Here is a 12500-nt window from a genome sequence, read left to right on the forward strand (position 1 = left end):
GGGGAGGAAATAGAGGAGGAGGAGATGGAGGAAAAGCAGGAGAAGGAGAAGGAGGACGAGAAGGAGTAGAAGGAGGAGGAGTGGGAGGATGAGGGACAGAAGGAAGAAGAGGAGAACGATGGGGAGGAGGAGGAGTAAGAGGAGAGGGAGGAGAAGAAGGAAGAGATGAAGGAGGAGGAAGAGAAGATGGAGGAGGAGGAGGGAAAGAAAAGGAAGAGGAGAAAGAGGAGAAGAAGGAGGAGATGGAAGAGGAAGAGGAGGAGAAGGAGGGAAATGAGGAAAAAGGAGGAGGAGGAGGAGATAAAAGAGAGATGATGATGTTGATGATGATGAAAAGGAGGAAAGATGAGGAGAAGGAGTACGAAAAAGAGGGAGGAGGAGAAGAAGTAGGAGATGAAGGAGGAGGAGATGTAGAAGGAGGAGGAGGAAAATAAGGAGGAGAAGGATATGGAGGAGGAGGAGAAGGAGGAGGAGGAGGAGATGGAAGAGGAAAAGGAAAAAGGAGATGGAGGAGGAGAAGGAAGAGGAAGAGAGAGATGAGAAGGAGGAGGAGAAGGAGGAGAAGGAGGAGAAGAGGAGGAGGAGGAAAAAATGATGAGTAGGAGAGAACAAGGAGGAGGAGCTGGAGGAAGGAGGAGGAGAGAGATAGGAAAAGGAGGAGAAGGAGCAGGAGGAGGAGGAGATAAGGGAGGAGGGGGAAAAGGAGGAGGAGGAGAGATGGAGGAGAGATGATGAGGAGGAGGACGAGAAGGATGAGGAGGAGATGGAGGAAGAGGAGGTGGAGGAGAGGAGAGGGAGGGGAAGAGGAGGAATAGAAAGAGATAGAGGAGGAGGAGGAGATCGATGAGGAGGAAGTGGATGAGGAGGAGGAGGAGAAGGAGGAATAAAGGAGAAGGAGGAGGAGAGATGATGATGATGAGGAGGAGGAGGAGGAAGGAGAGATGGGGAGGACTGGGAGAGATGAGGAAGAAGATAAGGATAGATGAGGAGGAGGAGCAGGAGGAGGACAAAGAGAAGAGGAAAGAGAAGAAGGAGAAGATGAAGGAGGAGGACAAGGAGATGGAGGAGGAGGAGGAGATGGAGAAATATGAGGAGATGGAGGAGGAGAGGAGATGAAAAAGGAGGAGGAGGAAGAGGAGGAGGAGGAGAGATGATGATGTTGATGATGATGAGGAGGAGAGATGAGGAGGAGGAGAGGGAGGAGAAGAAGGAGGAAATGGAGAAGGAGTAGATGGAGAAGGAGAGGAGAAAGGAGGGGGAGGAGGAGGAAGAGGATGAGAAGAAGGAGGAAGGGAAAGAGGAAAGAGAAGGAGGAGGAGGAGAATGGAGGAGAAGGAGGAGATGTAGGGCAGATGATGATAAGGAAAGGATGAAGAGGAGAGATGAGGAGGAGGAGGAGAGGAGATGGATGAGGAGGAGGAAGTGAGAGATGAGGAGGAGGAGGAGGAGATGGAGGAGGAGGAGGAGATGGAGGAGGAGGAGGCGGAGATGGAGTAGGAGGAGGAGGAGGAGGAATGGTGGAAGAGGAGGATGACAAGGAGTAGCAAGAGATGGAGGAGGAGGAGATAGAAGAGAGATGATTGATGTTGATGATGATGAGGAGGAGAGGTGGAGTAGGAGGAGAAGGAGGGGGAGGAGGAGGAGGAAGAGGAGGAGGAGGAGAAGAGATAAGGAGGAGGAGGAGGAGCAGGAGGAGGAGGAGAGGGAAGAGAAGGACTAGGAGATGGTGGAGGATCATGTGGAGATGGAGGACATGGAGGAGGAGGAGGAGGAGGAGGAGGAGAGGAAGGAGGAAGAGGAGGAGCAGGAGGAGGAGGAGAGGGAAGAGAAGGACTAGGAGATGATGGCAGGATCATGTGGAGATGATGGAGATCATGGAGGAGGAGGAGGAGGAGAAGGAGAGGGAGGAGGAGGAGGAGGAGGAGGAGGGGATAGTAAAGGAAGAGATGGAGAAGGAGGTGGATGTAGAGGTGGAGAGGAGCAAGATGGCTCCCTGCCTTATGCCTGCCTGCTGGGTCCCCACCCTAACGTCCTCAGCCACACACCTCTTTAGGGTAGGACGGTCCCTGCAGAAGCCTAATCGTGATTGACGTCATCTCCTGGCAGGTGGCAAAGGCATGGGCGGCTGGGAAGGGGGCATCCGAGTGCCCGGGATCTTCCGGTGGCCCGGGGTGCTGCCCGCCGGCCGTGTGATCCAGGAGCCCACCAGCCTGATGGACGTGTTCCCCACCGTGGTCCAGCTGGGGGGCGGCCAGGTGCCCCAGGACAGGTCCGTGTTCACAAGGTCGTCTTCCCTCCCTCCTATGAGCCCCCCGTCGCTCCCAGTTCAGGGCTGGAAATGCCACCATCACGTTTCTATCTGCTGTCTAGCAACATCCCTGCATCTTCCATCTGTGTGTCTAACATTGATTATCGGTTCATTGTCGACATCCGTCAATCTGTCTACTGAAGACATTTATTTTAAAGAACTGGCTCACGGGCTTGTGACAGCCAGTAGTAAATCCAAAATTCTGGCACTCAGCGAGCAGATTGCACCCCTGGACATTATTTCTATCAGTCTTGAGACCAAAAAAAAAAAAAAAAAAATCCCAACTTCTCCAGTAGACCTGTTCTTTGCCTTGAAGGCCTTCAACTACTTAGACAATGCCCACCAACAACGTTATTGTGGGTTAGCGGCTCAACCTAAACTCAAATGCTGTGGGTGGTTGCTCTCCTCCACCAAATACCTTCCCAGCCACATGATCACACATCCGGTGCTCTGTGTCTTCGGGTCCTGTGTTGACCATTCCACCCAGTCCACATGGGAAGTATTTGAAGAACTGAGTCTTACTGAACACAGACAGATATTTTTCTGGTCTCATTCCCTAAACTACAGGAATTTCATGCAGGAGGAGACCCATGGGTCCTAGGAGGACATCCTGTCTCCTCATGGAACAGATGTAGTCACCCTTAGGTTTGGGTATCCACAGGGGTCCTGGCACCGAGCCTCAACTCCAACTCCACCCCCACTGCAAAAATAAATTAATAGGCTTAAAATATTTTTTTGAGGAAAAACACTTGCATTTCTACATTCAATATTCAGATTTTTTCTTTAATCATAAAGCAGGACTTCCTTCTTGTCTAGCTGGGCTCAGGAGACTCTGCATGCATATCCAGGGCCATGGCGGGGTGCGGGCGGGTGTGCATAATGGTGAGGGGGTGCTGCCTACGAGATGGCGTGGTGTCTTAGAATACCACAGGCCTCTTGTTAGAATACCCAGAGCCACTCGGTTGAGGAGTCTCCGTGACACACTCATCTGGGGCCCTTGTAGCCCCAGGCTCGCATCCCCCCACTGGCCGCCACTGCTCCTGAGCATCCTTGCTCTGACCCCGCCCTTGCTCTCTGCATCAATCAGGGTGATTGACGGCCGCAGCCTGGTACCGCTGCTGCGAGGAGACGTGGAGCACTCTGAGCACGAGTTCCTCTTCCACTACTGCGGGCAGTTCCTGCACGCGGCCCGCTGGCACCACAGGGAGAGTGAGTACCGCAGGTCCTGCTGCCGGGCGCCAGGGGGCGCTGGGAGATGCAGCCGGAGGAGGGAGGGGGATGGATAGATGGATGGATGGATAGACACATGGATGGATGGATGGATGGATGGGTGGGTGGGAGGGTGGATGGGTGGATGGGTGGATGGATGGATGGATGGATGGGTGGATAGATGGGTGGATGGATGGATGGATGGATGGGTAGATGGATGGGTGGATGGATGGATGGATGGATGGGTGGGTGGGTGGGTGGATGGATGGGTGGGTGGATGGGTGGATGGATGGATGGATGGATGGGTGGATGGATGGATGGGTGGGTGGGTGGATGGATGGATGGATGGATGGATGGGTGGATGGATGGGTGGGTGGGTGGGTGGATGGATGGGTGGGTGGATGGATGGATGGACAGATGGATGGATGGATGGATGGATGGGTGGGTGGATGGATGGGTGGATGAATGGGTGGATGGGTGGATGAGTGGATGGATGGGTGGATGGGTGGATGGATGGATGGATGGATGGGTGGATGGGTGGATGGGTGGATGGATATGTGGGCAGGAAGATAGATAGATAGATAGATACATAATAGGTGGGTGGATGGATACATAGATAGATGATGAGTGGATGGGTAGATGGGTACATGTATGGATGGTTGATGGATGGAAGATGGATGGATTGATGGATAGATGGGGGAATGGTTGGATGGATGGATGAGTGGATGGATGGATGGATGGATACATGGATGGATGGTGGATGGATTAGTGGGTGGAAGGATAGATGGATGGATGAGTGGATAGATGGATGGATGGATGATAGACGGATGATGGATTGGTGGATGGATGGGGGATGGATGGTTGGATCACTAGCTAGCTAGATGATGGATGGTTGGATGGATAGATGGATGGATGGACGAGTAGATAGATGATGGTGAGTGGGTGGATAGATATTGATGGATGGATGGATGGGAGGGTGGATGGATAGATGGATGGTGGATTGGTGGATGGATGGATGGGCAGGAGGGTGAATAGATAGATGATGGGTGGATGGATGGATAGATGAATGGATGGATGGATGGATGGATGGAAGGGTGGATAGATAGATGGTGAGTGGATAGATAGATAATAATGGATGGATGGATAAATGGATGGTTGGATGGGTGAGTGGATGGATGGATGGGTGGATGGATAGGTGAGCAGGAGAATAGATAGAAAGATAGGTAGATAGATAGATAGATGATGAATAGATGGGTGGATGGGTAGATGGATAGGTAGATAGACAGATGCTGTGTGGATGGATAGACATAGAGATGGATCTAAAGAATAGGTATATGCACAGCTGATCAAGGGGGGTCCCCTGCTTTTGTCTAGTTATTTTGATGTACACGCTAATCTCATCTGAAAACCTGCGTTCAGAGGGACATCCCGACTCCCATCAGGATGATTGAGAGATGCACAGATACACAGATGCTCCGTGGAAAGATTGCTAGGTGATAGATAAGGAGAGATGATTGACCATCCAACAGAGATACACAGATGTGCAGACGGGTGGTGATGATTGACAGATGGGTGCAGAGAGTCGGACATACAGATAGATAGAATGGGTGGGTGCTGGCAGAGATGATTGACAGGTACACAGACTCTCAGATAATGAATAGCTGGACAGATGGGTAAAGAGACAGAGTAGAAAAATAGATGATAGATTATGGGTGGACAGACAGCCAGACCTAGATGACTGATAAATGCACCGAGATTATATATATATATATTAGTCTGTGAACCATCCACACCCCCCACCATGTCTATACATATATCACCTGTCCTGAGCGGATCCCACCCCTGTGACCGTCTATCTGTCCATCCCCAAGTCCCTCTGCCACATACCCTGTCCGCCGGGGGCATGCCCATAGACACTGGTGACCTGGACAGGGATGTGGGGCGCAGGGCCACCCTGAGCCGCTCCACTGTCGCCGCTATGCCCACAGGTGGGAGGCTCTGGAAGGTCCACTACATGACACCGAGGTTCCAGCCCGCGGGCTCGGGCGCCTGCGGGGACCAGCATCTGTGCCCCTGCTCCGGGGACGGCGTCACCCAGCACAGCCCGCCCCTGCTCTTCGACCTCTCTAGCGACCCTTCCGAGGCCTGGCCACTGTCCCCCGACTCCGAGCCGATGTTCCACGCCGTGGTCCAGCGCGTGGGCGAGGCCGTGGCGCGGCACCGGGGGACCCTGCGCCCTGTCCCGCAGCAGCTGACCCTGGGCAACGTCCTGTGGAAGCCCTGGCTGCAGCCCTGCTGCGGCACCTTCCCCTTCTGCTCCTGCAGCAGTGACGACGGGGACAGCTCCTCCCAAGAGCCAGCGCCATGAGAAGGTGTCCCAGGGCGACCAGGGGACAGCGTCTCCAAGGAGACCCCTCCCCCAGTTCCCCCCTTGAGGACCCTGCGGGAGTGGGTCACTGAGCCATCTTGCTCTGAGAGGATTCCAGGGACCACCTCTCTCCTGACCCTGGGGTCTCACAGGGGCTGACCTCCTGTCCCCTCAGCTGCCAATCACCACAGAGCTGCCTTGGGAACACCCAGCCTGACCACAGGCCAGGCAAACGGGTCTGCACCCAGTCCACTTTGGTTGGCCACGTAAAGATCCTGTTCTGTGCTTCGGAATCAGTGATGGCTGAGGATTGACCCTCATGGCCACCTCTTGGGGTCACTGTCTTGGTACCCTTGCTGTGTGACTTAGAAATTGCCTCCAGGCTATCCACAAAAGTCCCAGAGAATAAGAAAACTTTCAACAAGGTTGCAGGATATTGTCTTCCAGGAAATGGGAGGCCCAACTTCCTGCTGTACTGCCCTAACTATGGGAGAGTGGGCCTCATGGTGTCAGGAGGGTTGCTTCAGCTCTGGCCCTCCCATACCCAATCCAGGCAATAGGATAGAGCCAGAACTAAGAGGCCTCCTCTCCTCCGAGTCTGTCCCTGTGAAGGATAATTATCACAGAACCCACAACTTTTGGCTTTCAGCTCTCTGTAGAGAGAACCGGAAATTGAGAAATACCTGGCTCTCATGAAGCGAGAGTAAGTCTCTGCGGCATAGAAATGAGAACAGCTTCCTTGAGTGGGCCGAGGTTTTTGATGTATCACTAAAACTGCCGGAAGAAACACCCTTTATCTCATCCTGCTGGGAAGCACACGCCAATACCAGTACCTGTTATTAGCAAGTGATCATGCATTCCTATTCTGTCTCTAGCCTCCAACTTGAAGGTGGATCCAACCAAGGAGCCACTGTGATACCCAGCCCTGGAAGCTTCTGTCATCCAGAGATCAGGGGGGCAGAGCGTCTTCCTGGGCCAGGGTCCCAGACAAGGGCTGAGGGTTCTGCTAACCAGGCAGCTGACCCTCCCTGCCCTGGCTCTTAAAGTCCTTGGAGGGAAATGAATTATAGGTAGAGGTTTTTGTTGTGGTTTAGATCCAGAATGTCCTTCAAAGGCTCTTGTGTTGACAGTGTGGTCCCCAGGGCAAGAGTGCAGAGGTAGGCTTTGGGGAAGTGATTGGATCTCGAAGCTCTGAGCTCATCAGTGGGTTAGTCCATTGAGGGCTGAACAGCGACTGGGAGGTGGTAGGACATGGAGCCTACTTGGAGGAAATGCTTCCTTGGGGGTGTGGCCTTGGGGACTATATCCTGTCCCTGGCTTTTCTTCCCCCCTCTCTCCTTCCTGCTGCCCTGCCCTAAGCTGAGTTCCTCCTCCACACCCTTCCGCCATGATGGTCTGCCTTACTTCACACCCAGAGCCCTGAGCCAGCCAACTACGGACAGAGATCTGTGAAACTGTGAACCAAAATAAATCTAAGTTGCTTGGCTCAGGTATTTTGTCACAGCAACAAAGAACTGAAGAACGCATTATTCTTGTGCCTGACCCCTTCTCTCTCCAACCCCCGGCTTCCTGGCTGCCCTGTCCTGAGCTGCTCTCCTCTTCCAGGCCCTTCCGCCATTTTGTTCTGTTCCCCCTGGGCCAGAGCCATGGAGTCGGCCAACCATGGACCAAAACTCGGACACCAGGAGCCAAAATAAACCTTTCTCCCTCTCAATTGGTCTCGCCAGTTCTCTTGTCACAGTGATGGAAAGTTAAGCCAAGTTCTTTGCTGGCTGGATTTAACCTGCAGCCACGGGGAATGTGAGCCAAGGGAGGTGGTGCATAGAGTTCAGGCTTCAGAGTCCAACCGGGAGAACATCTAGAGGAACAGGGAAGTCCCAACACAAACTAAAAGGGACAAAATTGCAACTGTCATGGATCATGGTCTGCAAGAGCTACCTCATCTTTTACGTGATTTAGGTTGGTTTTGGATAAAACCACTCCATCAAACTGGAAAACATTCAAATTGATGCTGTTGTAGTCAGATCTTACCACATGGTGACCACAAGTCTCAACAAGAATAACTTAGAGGAGGAAAAGTGTATTTGGGGATCATGGTGTCCAAGGTTCAGTCCATGGTTCTGGCCCAAGGGGAGGCAAAAACAATGGATACAGAGGATACAAGGCCATTTCTCAGGACTCTGAAATTCTGACAGATTCTCCCTGGGTGGTTTCATTTGTTCCTGTAGTCCACGTTCAAAATTCTTCTCCGACGTACACCCCCTGACTTTGAGTAACTTACCAGATTTTGCCATTTATTCATGGAGAGAAAATGAATTGACAAATTCTCCTCTTTTGGAAATCCTAGATGGCAGTCATGAACTCACTGCTTAAATGATTAGAGAGAACTAGAGGAGACTGGGAACAAGAACGTCTTAAATGAGAGAAGAGTATGTTCTTTCCTAGATAATATGGGCTCTACCATTTTTAACAGGTAAAGTTGGCTTCATGGTCTCAAGATGACTGCCACAGCATGACACATCTCATACACATTCCAGCAGCAGGAAGGCAGAAGGGTAACTGCAGGATGCCAGGCAGTTGTTGAGTCCACTCCTGAAGAGGAAACCTTGAGTCATTTTGACTCCATTGGGCAGCTATTGATCTATATTTCTGGACCTTTTATAGGTTATAATATGGTACACATTATAAAATCAGCTATCCCACCACTTTCCAAGGGAGCCCATCATGAAGGGGAGCCTGATCCCTCCTCTTTCTCACTTCTGGGATGAGCAATGAAATGAATCCCGAATCGGGGCATTTCACAAAAAAAAAAAAAAAAAAAAAAATTATTCAGGAATTTTCAAAACTCAATCTCATGAAAAAAATCACAATTTAAATGTATTTTTAGCGAATATGTACAAACATAAAAATTGTATATATTTATGGGGTACCAGGAGATGTTTCGCTACATGAGTACATTGCATAATGTTTAAATCTGGGTAAACAGCTATCTTTCTATATGTCTATCATTTCTTTATGATGAAAGCATGCAAATTCCTTCTCACTTTTCCAAATGTGCCAGACATTATTGTTATTAACAGTCATGCTAAGGTGCAATAGTATATCATGAAGTTACTGCTAATTAACAATAAGTTGATACTCACTGATCAACCTTTCTCCATCAAAATATCAAAATAAAAGAAAAGCAAAATAACTTCCCCACACACAGGAACAAAAATTTCTTAAAGCAGTGAAAGATCTCTGCAATGAAAAATTGTAAAACATTGAGGAAAGAAACGGGAGACAGAGTCATACACAGAAAAAGACATCCCATGTTCATGGATAGGAAGACTCAATATTGTTAAAATGCCCATACTACCCCAAGCCAGGTACAAATTCAATGCAATTTCTATCAAAATACTGATGAACTAGAGAAAACAATCCTAAAATTCCTAGGAGTCAAAAAAAAAATCCCAAAAGAGGCAAAGGTGTTTTGAACAAAAAGAATGAAGTAGGAGGCATTCTATGCACCGACTTAAAAATACACAACATTGGGGCTGGGGCTGGGGCTGAGCACATGGAGACACTGAGTTTGGTCCTCAGCACCACATAAAAATAAAAAAAAGATATAAAGGTCTTGGGTTTAACAACAAGAAAAAAATATTTAAAAAAATACACAACAAGGCGGCAGTCATCAAAACAGCACGGTAGTGGCATGCATTCAGGAGCACAGAGCAAGGAAACAGAAAATAAAAAATTTAACTGGATCCTACAGCCATTTTTTTCAACAATGACACTATATCACCATTTGACTGGATCATTCAGTGGTGGGGTCCTTCCTGGGCAGTATAGGATATTGAGCCACATCTCAGCTTCAACCCATTGAGGCCATTAGCTCTTCTCTGCCAGGTGTGACACTCAACATCAGTCCCCTGTAGACTCCTAGGGTCTGAATGTGTCCCCCAGTGTCAGGTGCTGGTAATTGAATCCACAATACAAGTGTTCAGAGTGTGGACTTTGGGGAGGTGTTGAGGTCCATTATGAATGGGTGAATGCAATTTGAAAAGATTTTTCTGGGAGGGAGTTTGGTTTCTCTTGGCCCTTCTGTTCCTCCCCTCTGGTAGATGCGACAACAAATTCCAATGTTGGACCTAGACAACAGCCCTCACCAGACACTGAGCCAGGTGACACTGTCACCTTGGACTTCCCAGCAGACTTGAGTCACTGTCTGCGTTGGTGATGTGCGTTGAAGAGCAAGGCTTGGCAGACATCTGGAGAGCTTAAATATGGAATAGGAGCGAGGAATAATTATATTTAACTTTTCTAGGTGAGGTAACAGTGAAGCAGTTATGCAGAAGGATCTCCTAATTCCTAGGAGTTGCAGGTTGAAAATCTTCAGAGCAGAAGAATCACAAGTTATTTTGAAATGGCTCCACAAAAAAAAAATATATAACAAAGAAACATGTCAGGCTAACATGATAAAATGCTAGCCATTGTTGAGTTTAAGGGCAGTACAGAACGGTATTCTTTTTTCTTCTTTAAACTTTTCTGTATTTTGTTTAATTTCTTCCATAAAAATAGAAATAAATCAAAGTAGAAATGAATGAGCATATCAATTATCATCTCAAAGGTCTGTAAAATTAGACCTTATTATGTAGTTTTTAAATTTTTTCTGATGAGACCAAAAGACCTGACAAGAACAAATTTAGAGGAGAAGTTGATTTGGGGCTCATGGCTTCTGAGGTTCAGTCCATGGTTGGCCAACTCCATGGCTCTGGCCCAAGGGGAGGCAGAACAAGATGGCAGAAGGGCGTGGAGGAGGAGAGCAGCTCAGGACAGGGCACCAAGGAGCAGAGAGAGCTCTGTTCACCAGGGACAGGATAGAAACCCCAAAGGCACAGCCCAGGGACCCCCTCCTCCAGCCACACCCCACCTGCTACAGTACCATCCAGTCAGTCCATTCAAGTGGATTAATCCACTGATTGGATTATAGCTCTCACCATCCAATCATTTCACCTCTGAACATTCTTGCAGTGTCTCATTTATGAGCTTTGAGGGACATCTCATGACTATACCATAACACTATTCATGGAGGATCCATTCCAAGAACCCAAAGATAAAATCTGCAGGTGCTCAATCTTTTATATAAAAGGTTATTACATTTGCATAGAAGCTCCACACATTAAACTTCACACAGTATATGTCTCTAGATGACTTATAATACCTAATACAGAGGAAAATCTCTCTAAATAGTTACTATTTTGCATCGTTTAACAATAATGACAAAAAATCTGCATATTTTCAATATGGATATAATTTTCTAATTAAATATCTTCCATCCGTGGTTGGTTGAATCTAGTGATGCAGAATCCACAAGATGAAGGGCCAATACTTCAAATTCATCAAAGATACCATTGAGAGAAAGAGAGAGAGAAAGACAAGCCCCAGATTGGGAAGAGGTATTCCCTCTGCACATAACCAACAAAGGACTAGTATATACTGTACATAAAGAAAGGCTATAAAGGGATTAGAAACCAGACCAGCCACAGAGAAATAAGGGGAGCATTCAACAGAGACCACAAGAAAATTTGCAAATTTAAATTTGAATGAGGCACAACTACCTATCCTCTAGAATATCTTACGCTGCAAGAATGGATGAGGTCCAGTACCTAGAGGGGACGTGGAATGCCCTCAATGTCACCATGTTGCTGGTGGAGTGCAAATTGCTTTGACCACTTTAGCAGTAGCTATTGAAGGAGATTACTATTATTTTAAAGATCTACCATTTGGGATGCAATGGGCGTTCTGAAGGAACCAGAAGCCACTCTGACAACAGACAAGGATTTCATGGTAGCATCATTTATAAGTGTCCCAAACAAGTACTCATCAATGAGAGAAAGCACATGTAGTTTAGATGCCAATCAATGGGTGAACAGTCAAAGGAGATGGGGTACCTATATACCATGGAATATTATGCAGCTATAAAAAAGAGGGAGACCCCATCATTTGCAGCCACATGGTGAAAGTGGAGGACATCATATTTCTGTGAAATAAGCCAGGCACAGAAAGAGAAGTACTGCATGTTTGGGGTTAGCACGTGCCATGCATATGCATGTATGAAAACATCTTGCTGAATCCCATGAAGATGTATAGTTAACAGGTGCAACATAGGAAAATACTCCAGAAAAGCAAACCAGAAAGGATTAATAAAATGTGGGAGATTCATACATTAGAATATGGCACCATAATAAAAAAAATTGCCATATAAAGCTAGGCATGAAATTCCTCCATTTTCATGAAATTCCAGAGTCGGGCAAGATCAGTCAATGATGTTAGAGTGCAGGAGATTGGTTCCCTTTGCGGGAGAGGGACTCGGGAGATTTGGGAGGGATGCTTTGTGATTTGTACCCACCATGCCCCAGGGCAAATGTCAGTCCTTTGAATTTCTAGCTTGAGAGATTCGGTTTTAAGATCAAGCTGCCTCCATTTCCCTGTCTTTGTGGTGCTGAGGATTAAATGCAGGGGGGCTGGGGAGGTGGAGAGGCTTGTGGGAAGCTGGTGGTGGCAGTTGGGCTCTGAGGGTTTTTCCTGAGGAGCTGTTTTGCTTGGTGTGTGTGGTTCTAAAAATAAAGTTCG

General features: G+C 48.4%; 1 protein-coding gene across 1 annotated transcript in view; it reads left to right on the forward strand.

Moving 5' to 3' along the window:
• Window positions 1–5899, forward strand: part of LOC113176945 (arylsulfatase D-like) — a 17941-nt gene extending 12042 nt beyond the window's left edge. The window contains exons 8-10 of the mRNA XM_026381499.2: window positions 2107–2269; window positions 3396–3517; window positions 5506–5899. Of these exons, the coding sequence (XP_026237284.2) occupies window positions 2107–2269; window positions 3396–3517; window positions 5506–5885 (665 nt within the window). The 3' untranslated portion in view covers window positions 5886–5899. The remainder of the gene's footprint in view (window positions 1–2106; window positions 2270–3395; window positions 3518–5505) is intronic.
• The last annotated feature ends 6601 nt before the right edge of the window (window positions 5900–12500 follow it).

Source organism: Urocitellus parryii, chromosome X (assembly GCF_045843805.1).
Source record: "Urocitellus parryii isolate mUroPar1 chromosome X, mUroPar1.hap1, whole genome shotgun sequence".
Taxonomy (NCBI): Eukaryota; Metazoa; Chordata; class Mammalia; order Rodentia; family Sciuridae; genus Urocitellus; species Urocitellus parryii.